This window comes from Tympanuchus pallidicinctus, unplaced genomic scaffold (assembly GCF_026119805.1).
Source record: "Tympanuchus pallidicinctus isolate F22 unplaced genomic scaffold, pur_lepc_1.0 scaffold15, whole genome shotgun sequence".
Lineage (NCBI taxonomy): Eukaryota > Metazoa > Chordata > Aves > Galliformes > Phasianidae > Tympanuchus > Tympanuchus pallidicinctus.
In genome coordinates, this window is record NW_026294669.1 from 32319448 (window position 1) to 32337068 (window position 17621).

At 41.5% G+C, this 17621-nt stretch overlaps 1 protein-coding gene across 2 annotated transcripts in view; it reads left to right on the plus strand.

The window, feature by feature from the left end:
* The window catches only part of CPS1 (carbamoyl-phosphate synthase 1), a 101062-nt gene extending 85539 nt beyond the window's left edge, over positions 1 to 15523 (plus strand). For both annotated transcript variants that reach the window (XM_052675092.1, XM_052675093.1), the window contains 7 exons: positions 821 to 991; positions 3537 to 3611; positions 6520 to 6618; positions 10596 to 10655; positions 11570 to 11682; positions 12241 to 12370; positions 13616 to 15523. In XM_052675092.1, coding sequence (XP_052531052.1) covers positions 821 to 991; positions 3537 to 3611; positions 6520 to 6618; positions 10596 to 10655; positions 11570 to 11682; positions 12241 to 12370; positions 13616 to 13714 — 747 coding nt within the window. In that variant the 3' untranslated portion in view covers positions 13715 to 15523. The remainder of the gene's footprint in view (positions 1 to 820; positions 992 to 3536; positions 3612 to 6519; positions 6619 to 10595; positions 10656 to 11569; positions 11683 to 12240; positions 12371 to 13615) is intronic.
* The last annotated feature ends 2098 nt before the right edge of the window (positions 15524 to 17621 follow it).

Genomic DNA, 17621 nt, shown 5'->3' on the forward strand with positions numbered 1-17621 from the left:
ATCTTGGCTCCCTGTTGCTAGTGGAGAAGGTCAGAGGAACGAGAGCAGAGTATGACTGAGGAAGCAGTGAATGGGTGGAAATGATGACACGGTATGGAAGAGATGTTATTGGTACATGATACTGTTTGGGCTGTTTGTTGAAGAAAACATACTTAACTGTTTCTCACCTTTCTTTTATTTCACACATTTATTCAGAAACTGTACAGAGGAATAGGACAGTCTTCCTTCCTTGCTTTCCTTCGGCCTTTTTTCTGGATTAAACCTTTTTCCTTCTGTCTTAACTTACCTATTCTTGCCCTGCCTTGCTGCCCCTTCGTTCTCATTTAAAACACTCGGTTTCTTGCTAATGCATTTTGTGCCCTGCTTCTCAGGAAGATGCAGAACTCCTATTTCTTGCCTGGGTCACTGAATGCCTTCCAAATGAAGACAAGGAAAGTCTAGCTGGGCATTCAGGAAGTGCCATTACCATGAAAAAAGAACAATGAGGACTTCTAAAGCTTGTACTTAATGCTTCTGCAGAAATTCTTCTGCTGCATGTGCATTAATTTAGGGTATAGTATAAAACCATTTCCAGAGTGATCTATGGACAATGGAGCTCAAACTCAGCTGCAGAACATTGGAATCTTGGTATCTCTAATTGCCCACTTCCCATCCCTCGTTGCTCTTTGTATCATTGAACACAGTTTCTGTGCCTCTGAATTGGCAGTCTGAAGACCGTCTCTGTCAAGAGGAGTAAGGACAGATTTCCATAGACATGAATTAATCTATTTCCTTGTGGCACAGGCCTGACTGTGGTATTTCTCCTTCATAATCCCATCAGGTAATAGAGTGCAACTTGCGGGCCTCACGCTCCTTCCCTTTTGTATCCAAGACTCTGGGTGTGGACTTCATTGATGTGGCCACAAAAGTGATGATTGGAAAAGAGGTTAATGAATCATCCCTCCCAACACTGGAGCATCCCATTATTCCATCCAAATACATTGGGATTAAGGTATGGTTTCAAAAAGAACACAACAGAGCCAGCACTTAGCATGTTAATAGACATCAATGAGTACATTGATGCCATGAGAATAATTTACATATTGGCCAAATAGACCCTTTCCAGTTTCTTTTATGGTAATGTGTGTTGGGACTTTTAGAGACATCAAAGGAAAATTATCCAGTGCTAAACAACATCCATCTCTCTTTTTTCCTTGTATTTAACCTGTTTTGAATTACGATTCCAAACTGTGAGGGATATGCACTTGAAGAACTGAATACTGAAGTTGGAGCCTTTTTGTAATGCTATCTGATTTATGTGTGGACATGTACAAATTTGTGTTTTGAGTGTCCCTGAATTTTATCTTCATGGACTGGGACATGGGCCATCTTGAATGCATGGAACCTCTTTTATGTGTAAAGTTAAACCAGTTAAAGGAGGGTTAAAGTCTTGATTTCAGTGGGGTCAAGATGTTCTTTTTCAGAATCACTAGATTTATACAGCACTCAAGATACCAAAATGAGCTCTAAATGTTTTGAATACTTGGTAGAAGAAAAAAAAATTGAAGGTCTTAATCATAAAAATCTAGAGCAGCAGTGCAAGGATATGACTGATAATGAGAATTGCTTGTACAGGAACTTTCAAGCTTTAATAGCTTCCATATTAAGTGAGAACTGAAAGAATAGAAAATAGCTAACATCTTTCTGCTGACAAAGTCTTCAGTCTGGAAGCAACCCGACGCTTTCTTTTGATACCACAGATGAATGTTTTTCTGAAAGTCTAGTCTGAAGGGTTTTTGCTATTATTTTTGAGTGTCGTTTATTTGTATAAACTTCTGTTATTTAAACTCAGGGTTTGTGTTGTTGTTTGTTGTTAGCTAAACAGTCCAGAGTTTGATCTCTCCTGGGAATGTGGGCTACAGAGTGGAAAACCCAGCTATTTTCTTGAAAATTCTGCTACAAAGCCTTTTGTGCTGCTTGTGTTCTGCACGGATTTGTCAACTGCAAAACCCTGCTAAGGCATTTGGAAATGCTGAACTTGGAAAAGCATTCCTGTTAAACCTGGTTCTCATTATTTGAGCACCGTATTTTCTGTCCTCTTATGGTTTTATTAGTAGAAATATTTGCATGGAAATGGGATTTTGTTTTTCCAGCAGTTCTGAAGTACTCTAGAAAGAGAATATGAAATTGTTTTCTTTCTCAACGTAGCTTCTCCTTTGTGAATTTGGAGTCCCATCAGTTCAGTTTTAGTGACTAAAATATTGCCTTGCCTTGTTTCTTTTCAGAGTGAAACATGTTCATCCTGACCAAGATTAAATCATGAGTATAGCATGACTGGCTAAGTTTTTACACAAGATTTATCTGCAGTACCAAACAGAGTCTGTTCCTTCAGATTGATTTTCACGTTGATGGCAGATAAAAGTTAGGGGGCTGGTTGGAAGACTTTTCTTATTGTTACCTTCCAAGACATGCGTTAAAAATAACCCACCTTGACTGTCAGATCTCAGCGTGAGACTGGAGTGTTGGCTACTGTAAAAATTTTCTCTTACAGAGGAAGCAAAACTGATCCAAAAGTCACCAAGACAGATGGCATCCACTGAGAAACCTCTCGCAGGGAAATTCTGCTGTCACATTTTAGTTGCTCATTGTTAGGTGCCATGAAACAGCATCCATCTTGCCTGCAGTATTATCTCTAGGACCTCCAAACATAGAATTACATCTTTGGATTCTAAACCAGAATCTTCTCTAAGCAGCAATGGTGCTGTCTTTATGTAAATGCCTGTAGTGGTTTAAAGATAATTAAAATAACCTCTAAGAATTCATTAATTAGTAGACAGCTATTTTGGAATGTTTGCTATATGTGGTCATGGGCTCTTTACCAGAGATTTATTTTGTTTTGTTTTATTCATGTTTTTTTTTTATGAAGTTAAACAAGAGAACTTAGAGGCTAATGATACTACTATGTCCTAACTCCCCAGAATAGTAATGAAGATAATCAGCAGTTTTAATTCACCCAAGTGAAGGTTAAACAAAAATTAGTGGTGTGTATTTTTGAGGGAGAAGGGGAAAAAGAATCTGAAAATGGTTTGCCAAGTTTCACTGCTTTGTGCCACTGGGGCTGTGCTCCTGTGCAATGGTTTCATCTTGCTAAAGAGGAATTTCTGCTGCTGAAATGTTTGCTCTGAAAACTGGCTGGCTTTAGATAGCATCTCTCCTTGTTTCATGAATTAAACACTTTGCAGACTTTCTGTTTTAAAAAGTCTTAAAAATGATAGGGGCTACCAGAGATTAGAAATCTGCTGTCAAGATATGAACAAGATAGCAAGAGCTAGGAGGATGATTTAGTGGTGAAATATGTGCTTATTTGTTCCAGTCCATCATCAGGATGCTGGGGATGCCTGTTTGCCAAATATTTCTTTGCTTATCAGCCTTGACCAGTGCTTCCAGTGGATTAATTCATGTCTATCTCTTCCTGTAGCTTTAAGTGTAACTGGAGTTTTGCAGTAATGTATTAAATATTAATTCTCCTTTTCACCCCACCCTCTTTATCTCACAAGGCCCCAATGTTTTCCTGGTCTCGGTTGAGAGATGCCGATCCTGTTCTCCGATGTGAAATGGCCTCTACAGGGGAGGTATCTTTTATGTTTTCTTTTTTTTTAAATTATTACCTAAGCAAATCACCTTTAACCATGAATCTGTGGAAGTAATCTGCCTGTGTCGTGATGGCATCTGTATCCTTGACAATTGAAAACATCTTTCTTATCTGTGAGAACACATTGTCCTGGAACACCTGATTGATTCAGCCACTGGATGTCCCTCTTTACCTGCATGTGGGCTCTGCGTTGGACCTGCTTGGTGTGACAGCCTGAAATGAGTTTGTCCATGAGCTGTCGGGTTCTGGGAGGTTCTGGATGCGTCAGTCCATTTTATGAATCACCAGCTTCCTGCCAGATGAGCACATACAGCCTGCAAAAGCCCCGACTGGTGCACACCAGGATAGCAATAGCAGGATTCCAGGTCTTGGAACGTGCTGGTTACTTACAGGCAACAAATACATGTGGCGATATGTCTGTTGTTGCCTGGTAACCATCAAAGCATGTCCCAAGGTGCAAAACGGCGAGAAACGCGATGACTGCAGCATTGGCTGTCAGCAGGACGAGGGAGAGAAGGAGCTGCATTGCACACAGCAGGGCTGTGAGCACTTCTGGAGTGTATCTGAGAAAGCATGGCATGCTGTAAAGGAACAAAGCCGTTCCTCTTCGTGAGCAGGCTTAGTGCTGATGGGAGCCCTTCCCTTCAATGGCTATGCTTCTCTAGACATTGTAGGAGTACTGCACGTGCAGAACAAAGAGGCTTGTTGGAGTTCTTGCTGATCTGTCAATAGCTTCTGTATATAAATCCAAGCTATCTTTAAACTTGCTTGCTCTGCTACTTCTAGAAGAGATACGGCAGCTAGAGACTTATTCCAGTCTGGAATGGCAACTTGGGAAGTGATTAAATTGTGAGGAAATTACATTAGGCTTGACTCTGCTCCATCACAGCTAGGCATGTGGCGGAGCTTGCACTGCCTCATTTGATATGAGCTCTTCTATATCTCCTTGTACTTTTTTCTTTAGAGAAGACCTATCATTTTAGTAAGAAAAATCCTAAGACCCAAATAAATGGGTAAAACAACCTTAGCTCTCTTACATCTCTACAGGATTACTTTATTTCACTCTTTTTAATGCATGGAAAATCAGTATCGGAGAAGATTTCCTGCCAGTATAGGTTAATGCACAGAAAAAAGCCCAGTAACTTCCTTATTTTTGGAACAAAAGTGACTACACAGAGAACATTTCTGCTATGCGCCCTCCAAAAAAACAAAGGAATAAAAAGTGTACCTAAGGGCAAGAATTATCTTTCTGAGCTTTATATGGAGTCAGAGATTACCTTGGTCATAAGGGAGGCACTATTAACTTTTATGAGTTGGAAAGATCCATATTCACAAATGCCATAAAATGTGACAGTTATGAAGGTCTTTCTTATGAGTGAAGTAAGGATTATAACTCTCCTCGGGTAAAATGCTCAATTATTCCTCAAAGACATTTTCAACATACAGGGCTTGATTTGGGCTTGAATTTGTCACATCTGACAGAGCTGCATTTACTGGGAATCTGTTCCCACAATACTAGCAGACATGGTGCTGAAGGTTCCTTCAGGTACTGGGGGTGATTCAATCACACTGCAGTGGGAAGCTTCCCCTGGCAGGGTGGAAGTTCCTGGCCAAGCCTACAGGGTAGGACTATGCATCACCTAAAAAGTCAGAGATGTGCAACTCTTCTCAGAAAAACTACACTGCTGAGCAGACTGAAGGCTCGAGGATGAGTTCTTGAAGAAAAGCTGAGCAACGAGTTGTCATGATTTATTTCTCCATTCCCAGTGGGATTTTTGTTTGTGCAGGTTTTTGTTTATTATTATTATTATTATTATTATTATTATTATTATTATTATTATTATTATTATTCCACTTTAGAAATTCTGGCAAATCATAGTTTGTTCTTCTTCCATGAAATATTGCTTTCTGCTCACCATGGAAATGGTCAGACCATGAACGTGCTCAGTCTCTGGGAAGGACCAGAGAGGAAGATGGGAGGGCAATCCTCAATCAGCCCTTGTATCCCATCTGTATAAGTGTGTAGATTTGTTATTTCAAAGATAAAAATCTATGACAGTTGCTGCTTCTGACAGTTTTTCAAAAAGTCTGGTGTGGAGTCAGCCAGAAAAAGCAAGGGCTGTCCAGTTGTTTCTTTGCAAACTTTCACAAAAGCTCCTACGTTCCTTTTTATCATCAGAATTCCAAATTTGGATAAGGAACACAGTTTGGTTCTTGAAGAATGTCATTGTCATCTGACAGTCTGTGAGCAGCTGAGATGCACAAGCAGCTCTGAGTGATGGAGAACTGCTACATGATTTTTAATATCAAGATCTGATTTGTATGAAATAAGTTCTTATGAATCAGCACGATTATTTTCTTGCTTTCTTAAGTACATTTTGCTAGAATTCCATGCATCTGTGTAACTAATGGGAAAGCATGTGGTTTTTCATCAGCAGAAGCATGTGACAGCACAGGTGCAGTCAGCACAGTTTGCTGTGTCCACACACACAAGCAGACCTGCATGCAGAACACTCAGGGTTATTTAAGCATTACATAATGCTAAACGTTTTGCAGTGCACTTACAAACATTACAGCAGAAGCTGTGTGCAACATTCACATAACTCAGCAAAATCAATTGCTGCTATTCCTTGGTGTGCTGTTTGAAACTAAAGCATTGCCTGTTCCTTCGTTATTGCTTCATTAAAATTGTGAGATTTGCCTGCAGTGATTTTCTGATTTATTTTTTTTCCCTGTGACTGCAGACTCCATGCAAAAGCAGTCTGATTCTGCATGAAGAAGTCAAAAGAGCATATTTAAATATTTTATTCCTGTTTACTTTTAAAATTACGTTCTTGGGTTGTTTTTGTCTTGTCCCCTCATGCTGCCTTCTTTGTGCCTTTTCCTAGGTTGCGTGCTTTGGGGAAGATGTATACTCTGCCTTCCAGAAAGCTATGCTTGCCACTGGATTTACCTTTCCTAAGCAAGGAATTTTGATTGGAATCCAAGTAAGTCCTAAAAATCCAAGCTAAAGAAAGACTGACATGGAGGAAGTCAGTAATCGTTGCCTTTTTTCATTCACATCTTTATGGCTTAAATATATTTCTTTGCAATCCAGCTGTAAGAACTATGAAATAGAAAGTTACAAACACAATGGAGAGGTCCTTGCTGGAGCTGGTACAGTGCTTTTACCTCTGGATCCTGGTTATTTTACAGGGAGCTGCAGAAATTTGCTGAGGGATTGTTACAAGCTTAGGGCTGGAATAAGAGAGTTAGAAACCACCTTGCTGTAGAGATTAATGCCTGTAAATGACAGATGTGGTCAATTCATTGAAACCAATTCCTTCCTCCATGCAAGACAGTGAGACATTTTTCACACCACTAAGCTGGACAAGATTTAATTCCAGGCAGAGCTGTAGTGTCACCCAAGCACGTGAGAAGCGTGCTGCCGTTAGGGCATTCTGTGGCTGTCACACTTTCAAGCCATAGACCTGTGCCAGGTACAGCAGTATCACGTGCCTTTCCACACTGGAGTCACAATAGGAGTACACTTGAGTGCAGGTGTGAAAGGTATGTTGGGCTCTCTGAGCCAGCAAGGGATGTAAGGAAGTGTGTGAAAAGATTCCAGGAAGGAATAGAACTTCTCTATCACAGATCACAACTTCAGTTGTTTGTTGTTGCTTCTTTTTTTAAATATGTATGTTTACACACAAACGTATGCATGGATTGAAACTTCTTCCAAATTACGTCAAATTAGCAGGAAGGTCATTGCTTGCTGCCTAGTTTAAAACTTCTGTAGGAGAATCTGGGCAGTTGTTTCTAATCACTGCAGTACTAAGAAAAAGAATAGGGGAACATAAACAAGAAGAGTCCAGTGTCCAAACTTAGGAGCAGTCCAAAATTTTTTTCCTGGAGGAGTTGAAAGAAAACTGGCAGTAGAGAGTAATTTTTGCTATAGAAAGCATTTATGTAGCTTGTGTGTCAGCATCTGTTAAACAGAGCCCAATGTTCTTGGTACAAAGGTTTAAGAAGAAAAAGAAAAAGAAGGGAAAGCAACCCCAGAAGCTCAAAAACACAACACTTGTAGAAGTAACAAGATTTTGTCCTTTTTAATAAGTGGTTTACAGTTCCTTTTTTTCGCGAAAGAATCTGATACCAATTGCTCAAAGGTCTCTCTTCTTGGCACGTTTCTTACATAATTAAACTCCAAATCAAGAAGAGTGAAGTTAATGCTGACTGGTGCTGCACCCTTACCACTCTGCGGTTTGTTACCGACTTGCTTTTCCGTGGTTTGTTTCCAAATCTGCCAACTCTGCAGGCAGAAAGAAGCAACACCTTCTGAGAAGGTTGGAATCCTGACCTAGCCTCGACGCATGAGCTCTGAGTGGCTTCCATGAGTAAGGCTGGAGAAAAGGGGACCTTCCTCCACATACCACTTGCATGCCTTGGGCGATGACCTCTAATCCTTCAAAACTCTCCAACTCGAGGTCTCATAGCTCCCGTTGGTGAAGGAGGCAGTGTGCCCTCCGATGGGAAATGAAGGCTCAGAGAGATGAGCACCTCTCTCCACGACTGTGCAATATTAAAAACTGAATTTCTGTGTGGGTTGATGAGGTGGAGGCCCTACTTTCATGTTGCAGTTGCTGTATTTTCTCTGCAGTGAATGGTCAACTGAAAATTTCCCTTTCTGGAGAAGGTGTAACGCGTTGAGGTTTTACAGCATGATGCACCTTTTTGTCATCGATATTAATCGTGATTAATTCCAGTTTGAGGTTGGAAGAGGCTGAAATGTTCAACTCTGATCAGTTTGTGAGTTGGGTCCAGTGGCTGTGCTCCAATCCACAAGCCAAGCAGGCCCCAGTATGAACCCAACCTTTCCAAGAGCCTTCCTCTGTGGTACGCTCCTTTTGCAGCTCCTGTGGTAATCCTATGCCAGCAGCCACTCCAAAATGTTGCTGGTAGTGTAATCCTCCTCAAAGTTGATCAGGCGTGCTCTGCTTCCTGCCTGCTGGACAGCACAAGGGGGGTTGGGCAGCCAGCGCAGACCAGAAGCCCTCTGGTTGTCCCATGCTTGTGAGCACTGCTGACACAGCCAAGGTCAAGGTTCCCCGGCATCTTAAAGGTTTATTGCCCTCCCAGGTTAAAGGGATCACGGCTGTCTCGTTAGAAAAAGGAGTCTCTGCCAGTTTATTCAAGGTGATCATCTGACCTCTATTCTTTTCACCATTTGGAGAAATCCATGATGCTGAAACCCTGACTCTGCCATTAAATAATTTATATTTTATGCAAGAGGAGTTGAAAATCTCTTTTTATTTTCTTTCCTGATTGGGCTATTCAGTGATATCTCTGGGAGGGTGTGCATCTGTCTTGCATCTGTGCTGGTGACCACGAGATGCGGAAAACACTAATGGAGTATTTTATTTTTAAATCCCAGCTCTCTGTCTGTTGTTTCAAGGTAACCTTCTCCCTTGATTCCCTGTATGTGGAAAGTTTTGCAGGCTCCACAGTGCATTTGGATACAGAATTCAAGATGTGTCCAGGAGATGGGCTGGTTTCATTTTGTGCCTGCTCTCAGTGAGATCTGGTGGAGAGGTAGTGAAAGAACTGGGGATGTAGCCCTTTATAAATAGCAAGGTATACCAGCCAACATGAGAGAGATTATAAGAAATAGAACTTTTGCTGTAACAGAAACAGAATACAATTCTCCTGCAGTAAATATCTTCCACTAAATAAATCTGCTTGTACTTTTCACCTTTAGTAACTAATGGTTTCTTACACAAGTTCTTTCAGTCAGCTTGTAAATCTGAGTCTGCTTGGATGCGAGCTGACAGCTGTAATTTCTTTTCATGGAGAGGCTGTTTTATGTGTCACAAGTGTTCAGTACATGTTTGATAGAAGTTTATAATGCTGTTGTGAAAGTCAGCCCCCCTGACCAGAAGGCAGAACAGTTTTTCTCCAACTGGGAAGCTGCCAACCCTGTCACATTGTATATTTATATTTTCCCGTTAGTGTAAGAGCAGAATGGCTTCAGAATGAGGTTCTTTTGGGAAAGCAAACAAACAACAACAAAAAAAACCACCAAACACACACCGTTGACTTCTTTTCTTCATAGGAAATAGTTCACCCTTCAGAATATTACACTTGCCCTTAGAGGTTAAGCCATCAGTAGCTTGAGAAGGGAGCTTGCAATAATCTTACTTGCAAAATGGCAAGAGCGGCTAGAGCTATAAGCAGGATTCAGCCTGCCTCAGCAGTGAGAAGGGCACGTGCTCCTTCTGATCTTTTCATTGCTGGACCTTCAACAATCAGAAGAAAGTTATGCTGGGCTCAATTTTTGCCCACTTGTTCCTCAGAAGTGGTTTGTTCAAATGCAGATGCTTACAGGAGATCATCTTATCTTTGTGTCTTGTGTTAGATGTGGGTGTGTATCACGAGTCTTTCACAGGTACCCTAAGTACTTGGGCATTCAGCTCCTTGTGGGAACAGGGTGTCCCGGTCTCCTGAGTGTGGCCACAGGAGTTAGAAGTGAACTTGCATGTGCACAGGCTCCTGATCATAGCAATCTGCAAACAGCAACTACAGGTTGCCCAAAGCCTGTTCATGTTTGTCATTTGCCAGCATAGAAGGCCAAATGTTTGAATAATGTTGGAATGTAAGTTTGGTTAGGATTAAAAGAGACTCTACTCGGTGTACTTGGGAAGGCAGTCATCCTAATATTTAATATGCAGAGCTGTTCCTTAATTGCTGGAGAAATCAGTTTGGTGTATGTCTGTATGTCTCAACTGGGAGTGACTTTGGGCTTTAGGATTCAGACAGTTTCCTTGGAATGGCATTGTACATACACACTCATACACATGTATGTGCACACTGTGCACAGCAAGGTGTTTTTGTCTATATGCAGAGTCTGGAGGAGCTCTGTGCTGGTGAACAAAGCCCTGTCTCTAATCCTACCTTTGATGCTTTACGTAATGAATTTCCTTTTCAGAAATCCTTCCGCTCCAAGTTCCTCTGTGTAGCAGAACTACTGCATGGGGAAGGCTTCCAGGTAAGTAGTTTCAGTTATTTAAAGCTAGGGTTTTTAAAATTGGAAATGTACTCAGCCTGCTGTAGGATTGATGAACTTTGGGATTCATTTGGGGGACAGAGAAAAGGAGATTTTTCCAAGTACAACAGGGGTTTTTGTCCAAGTAGTCAGTAGAGCCAACAGGTATCACCCAACTAAAAGTGTTCATGATTGTTTAATCGAGCAAGCAGGACTAACTCACAAGTCTTGGCAAGAACAACCCTGGCTCTGCTATCAGCCAGCAGTCAGGATGTCACACTATAAATCTAAGTTCTCCAAGAAACCAAAGATGCCAGAAGGAAGAGGCCTTTTGTGTCGAGAAGGTGCTTCATGATCAGTGATTCTTGTAAGCTGTTGATGTGGGAAATACGTAGCGTGGACATCCCTTTTGTAAGCTCTTGCATAATTTTGAAACCAGGTCCTTACTGAAACTTAACAGCATGGCCACAGAAGGTTGGGGAGAGCTTTTAATGTTAAGTATTTAAATACTCTTTTGCTCAGTGGTATTAGTGTAAGTGCTGGATTTATAGGACTGCCTTTCAAAACTTAGTGCTAGACAGGAAAAAAAAAAAAAAGAAAAAAAAAAAGCATTCTTAAATGACTGAATGTAAGCTCTATTGAAAATCAGAGGGGCTTAGGATTTTCTAAGGCACTTACCTGCTTCTGGGTGTGTTACTGTCATTCACTGACTGTCATCAATCAGCAGGCAAGAGATAACAGAAATTTGGGAAAGTCATGCTGTTCTATTTGTGTCTGTCTATATTGGGAAGTGCCTTTGTGATGAAAAATGCCCTTCAAAATCCGTTCTAACAACTGTGTTGGGTCAAACCCACACGAGTTAAATGAAAAGTTTCTGTATTACGATGCACATGGTAACCTTTCCTTTGCCTTAACAGCTTTATGCCACTGAAGCAACCTCTGACTGGCTCAATGCAAATGGTATCCCTGCAAATCCTGTGGCGTGGCCATCACAGGAAAGCCTGAGTCCCAGCCTCCCTCCAGTCAGGAGGTAAGAGCAATACTCACCTTGTCCAAATTGTGTTAACGTCCAGGATAACGAATACAAGGGGACAAATTTCTGGTCCAGTTAGGATCAGTGATAGTGATTTAATGGGACTTGAGAAGTTTTATCTCATTCAACCTGGTATTGTGACAGCAGGAGGAGCTCAATCATCCTCGGTGTCCCTTCCAACCCAAGCCATTCTATGATCTCTTGAACAGCCCTATTTGATATGTCATGGGTGTATTGCTCCGCATTACATTGTCTTGGAAGAGTATGCAAAATCTGGATGACAGTCCATCCACCTTTAAGAGTTGTGCTGAACTGTGTGAAGGCTGAATATTGCTTTGTATCACTGGATAGAACAGAAATAGAGCCCAAATTGCTCAGTCCTGCCTTAATGCCTTAACCCCTCAACCCTGCCCTCTTGGGATGTAAGACTTAACATCAAAGACTAAACACAAGTGAACATTTTCAGTGTTGTTTACCTGCATGCCTGTGCTATTCAGCTTAGATTTTCATTAAGCAAGATACACTGTGATACTGTCTTGTGCATTGTTTCTTCAGGCTGATAAGGGATGGGAAAATAGATTTGGTGATTAACCTGCCTAACAGCAACACCAAGTTTGTCCATGATAATTATGTGATCCGGAGGATGGCTATTGACAGTGGGATTGCTCTACTCACTAATTTCCAGGTACTTCCATGTTGTTCTTTCTCCTCTTGATTATAGAAGCCTTCAGAGCTTTCAACTGCTTTCAAGCACCAGATTCTGGTGCGTTTGGACCCTCATTATTTCTGAAAAATAATAATGTGACAGAAAATCGCAGCATTTTGATTTTCGCATCTATGAATGTTAGAATGTATTTTCCTTTTGCTACTATGTGAAATGAAGTTGCTTGGAGTGAAATATAGATGAAAAAATCTTGGGTCCTGCACTGCAGTTGAGGTTGTCGTATCATTTTCAACTCAGAAAAAATTCCTTGTGCGAAATTCCCCACAACATCTTTAAATTATGCATGGAAAGAGTTTTTCATTGGGGATCTTTTCCAGTGCATAGTTCATAAAACAGGATGTAACTGTGCTTTTCTGAATGATCGCTGGGGCAGTCCTGTTCCAGAGTACCATCCAAGTGGAACACCTGCCTTTAGGTCCCTTGTAGTCCCCAGTTGGAAGTCATTGTTTGGAGCTCCTGAAAAGCACCTTTCACTTAGTGAAGGGAATGGAGTATTTGGTGATGCAAACTGGGTCTCCTGCTGCCAGTAGTATTTCGACTTGCTTTGAAGGGGCTTCACCTGTCACAAAAAGGCCTCAGCTGGTTCTCATTAAACACAGCAGCCAAATTCCTGTGGATTTCAGTGGATGCTGATGTGGAACTCAGTGACTAGAGCTGGTGTCCAGCTGTGCAAAATCTTCTGCACTTTTGGAGTGAGTAAAGAGGAGAGAGAGTGCCAAGATCCATGTTTGTAGACAGGATAATGCCAAACATAATTTAAAAGAATGGGAAATTGAAGAATGTCCTCTGCCTACTTGTGAAACACACTGACAACCAGAAAAGGAATCCCCATCAAAAATTTATTACCACACCTGCTTAATTGAGGTGAACCACTTGGAATGCAGAATTTGATTCTCCGAGAAGAACAATTTGATGTTCTCTTAAAGACCTGGGAAGTAGAGGGAAAGAAGTGTTTTCACAGGATAGAACTGTCTTGCCAAGGAAGTCTGGCAGGAGTACATCCATCCAGATGGACAGGTGTGCTTTAGGGGACTGGAGCCAACACCTATTTGAAGCCAGGTTGAAATTGGTTTCAATTTGAATGGGCTTGGGAACTGGATCTATACACAACTATTTGAGGGTGAGCATGGAAGTGTGGAGCCTGCTCTCTCAGTCTTCTGCAGAAGGTTTTGCAATGCTTAGTCCTCATCTGCTTTGTATTGACAGGTGACAAAGCTTTTTGCTGAAGCTATCAAATACTCTGGGAAATTGGACTCCAAGAGTCTCTTCCACTACAGACACTTTGACAAAGGAGATGCTGCATAGAAGATCTATGTCCAACCGGCAGTCTTAGCTGCTTCTGGCACCGCAAAAGAGGAGATCTCAGATCATCCATCTGACATCTTTGTGTGCATTTTATAGTGTCTGCACTGTTTGTCTTTCCAACTTAAGCAAACTAACTCCCAGCAAGTGCTTTTGGTCGTTCACTGGAAAGCAGTGTTCTCCCCAGCCTTTCTACCACCTTATCTCCATTTCCACTTAGGAAGAAATATTACTTAATAGATCCAGATGCCACCATAGCAGACAGATGAGAGATACCAATGTTCCTCCATAGGAGTAGCTCTTTTGATAACTAACCTGTTCTTCCTTAGATGTTTTTGGATCCATCTGCCCAGATATTCTCATGTTGGACTGTTGGATTTGGCCCCGAACTCCCACAGAAAGATGTGTAGCTTCTTCTTTCTGTTGCTGGCTGTTGAGGATTTTACAACTTTATATAATGATCAGGCATCCTCCTGCATGATCTCCCAATGACACCATGGACAACTCTTGTAGTACAGAACTGCTGAGGGTGATGGGTGTGATAGAATTTCTTTAAAGACAAAAAATCATGAATTCCAAATGATTCCCTGCAACAGCTGAGGGGCATGAGGCACCAACGTTGTTTTTCTTTGTTAAACCCCGGCTGAGCATCCTCTTATACAGCCTGCAGATCTGATGGGTAATGAAGACTCCGTGTTCTCTTTTTAAAATGTTTTGTTTAAAAAAAAAAATAAATCTGAATTCAAGCAGTTGTCACTGCTTTGTAAGGGTTCTCTCTCAGCTTTGTGTTTGGCTTCAAAAATGGGGAATTCCCTGAAGACTTCTTTGTACTGCTGTCCAGTGTTCTGTGCTGTGATTGTGGACATTAAGATTGAATCCTTTCAGTACAAGGTGAAAGCATGTCAGTACGTTAAGCCTCCCAATTAAGTGACCCCTTCACTTTCTCTCTGGCTTTTTCTCTTGCTTTTTCAGCTCTAGCAATGCCTGCAAATCCTGCCCGCAGAGCAGGCACCTGCTATGTCACTTAATGCACGTCTTCACGTACTGATTACGTAGCAGAAGAGTTCCACAGCTCTATGGCTAACAACGCTGTATCCTGTATCCATACACAGCAGTCTCTGTGCCTACCTCTGAATGTTTTTCAGCTGGGGATGTGTTTGTCTTTTATTCCCCTCATATTGCAGTGTGAAACTGAAAAGCTTCAAAATTGAACTAATGCGATAACATTTCAGGAGGAATATCAAATCTGATGAGAGAGCTGTTATTGAAAGGTACAAAGGAGAGGACAGAAGCTGTGATGCCTTTGGGTGTCAGAGGAATCCCTGAACAACTGATGCTGAATGCCAAGACCAAATTTTGAGTTAAGTGTGGATTTATTTCTGACCTGAATTGATATTCCAAGTCCTCTGATCTCAGACATCTCGTCATAACTAACTGTTGTGGTGAACACAGTCCTGCCTGCAGTGCAGAGGGAGAGCTTTGCACTTTTACAGTGGAGATGTTATTAAAGAAAAAAAAAAAACAAAACAAAACCACCAATCCAGAAGAGCCCAGAGCTACCGAGTGTTCGCCCATTCAGTTGTGAAATGAATGACTAATGGTGGTTAATGAACCAGTGCTCTGTAAATGCATCCTGCACTTTCTTTTTCCAGTGGCAAAAATTTCATTAATAATTGATGAAGTTGCACATCGTCCCCCCCTGCTTTTACCTCTAGTAGTGAACAAAGTGGCGTCTTAAAACGTGTCTGTATTCTCTTGTTCTTCTGCTTCGATTTTGTTACTTTTTTCAAGAGCTGAAAAGGAAATAAATGCCCCGGCCATTCATTCTTGATTTCTTCCCTTTATTAAAAAAATGTTTTGTGTCATCATTAGTTTTCTAAGCATTGATGATACTGCTCTCTATAGTCATTTGTCTATATGTTCTGTTATTTGTTGCAGCAGCTGCAGATACTTAAACCACAACTTTTTTGGTGTCTGTAGATCTTCACGTAGTTAGAATGAATTTAGAAGAGAAACACACAAGGGCTGAATATATTCTGTATATTGAGTACTCTGGTTATGCACTGGTGTTAACATTTTGCTGCTGATGCTGAACACTAGTTCTCTCCACTCTTCCAAAGCAAATATCATGCGTGTGCTTCCACACCTAGGCAGACCCAGCTGTACATACATTGCCCCAGCTGACCTTTCCTTTATCTCCTTTGGTGTCTCCTCTGCTTTCCCTGTTGAAGAAAACTGTTCTGGTTTTGCTCTGCCTGATGTGAGTTGAAACAACAGCTCCTGTCGTTCTCAGGAGGTGCCAAGAAGTCATCCCCAAACTTACCTCATGCCAGAACCAAATGGTGGTTGAATTTATTTCTTGGTATCCTTTTCTTCTTTGCAAAACAAAGGTACAAACACTATAGGATTTTTTTTTTAAAATATCTACAATTGTTGAGATCAATACAGATTGAAAAAAGTTACAATTAGTATCCTTTGCACCGTGCTCATCTCTGCTTTTGACAGGTTCTGCTTTGTAAGTGTCTTTTTCTTATTAATCTTGTGAAGGGTGACAATGACTGATGAAAAAGGTGCTTTACAGAGCAAGGAAAGGCCATTTGCTAATCTGTGAGCTGTCAAATCTTTTCTTTTTTTTTGTCTTAAAGTAAGTTGATAAAGAGACACATGAAGGTATTAGAGGCAGTGTAAGGCACAACTTCTGAGATCCGCACAAGAAAAGGTGGCAAAGAACCATGATGAAATATGAGGGAATGTGATTTTGAGTAATAGGAATGTGTTTTTCTTTCTAGCCTGCCAAGTTGCTCCCTGGAGCTGTATCTCTCCAAGGATGCCAAGTGCTAGGAAGCCTGGAGGCGTGACTTCCCAGGAGGTACAGCTGAGTAGTGAGGTCAGGGTCATCATCCTCTTGGTCACCTCTCTGGATTTACTCCTCTCAAATTAGCATCATTTAAATCACCTGAAGATTGCTTGGGCAGTCCCTCCGGAGAAGAGATTAGCAGCAAAGCAAGGATAGTTAGTCACGGCGAAGGAAAGCAGAAAAGAATGCAAGAGAGGGAAGGCACCTCAGTGCTATCAGTTTCTGCTTTCCTGTGAGGGCCTGAAAACACTGGAAATGAAGACACATGCTTTATATCAGTGAAGCAAGCAGTGGAAAACTTTGAGAACTGTGCACTCCACTTGAAAGAATCAAAATCAGCTGTCTGAAAGGCATAGAATGTAGGCTAGTAGGAAAGGCTTTGTGATCTGAAGGAGCTCTTGGCATTGAGCAGAGCAATATGTCTTGTTTGGCTTGCAGGTTGTTGGGTTTTTCTGGACTGGATGCTGCCTATTTGTGCATTGGTTCTCTCTGTTTGTATCGGAGGTATCTAGGAGTCTGCCTGGGAGCTTACCACCTCTATATCTTTATGATAAGGGGATTTATGAAAGCAGGTAAGGAGTTGGATGATAGTACCAAACCCCCCAGGTGCAGCGTGTGCAGTATTGGAGCTTGATGCACACCTACTGCCTGCCTCCCAGTCAGATGCCAACAACCACTAGCGGGATGTTGGGCACACGTGGCAATAAAGAGGAGGTGGTAAAAGGGGAGGGCATCTCTGGCATCTCTGGCTCCTGTTGTTTAAAGCATTTATAACAGCAAGTTGTAATCAGAGCAGCCTTGACCTTGGGAAGCTTTTAGCAGACGTAATTAGTGCTGTCATCTTTGCACTGACAGGAGGTGCTGCTGTATCATATGAAGCATGAGTGCTTCTGCTGTAGCCATCTGCAGGACATGAAAATCTGCTGCCAAATAACCACCTAAACCCTCTGGTTCTGTTCCTCCTGTGTCTTTGTATGGAACAATGTATAACTCAATTTATAGGGAATAATCTTGTTAGTGTAACATTTGTTTCTCTCTTGCCGTGGAAGAGCG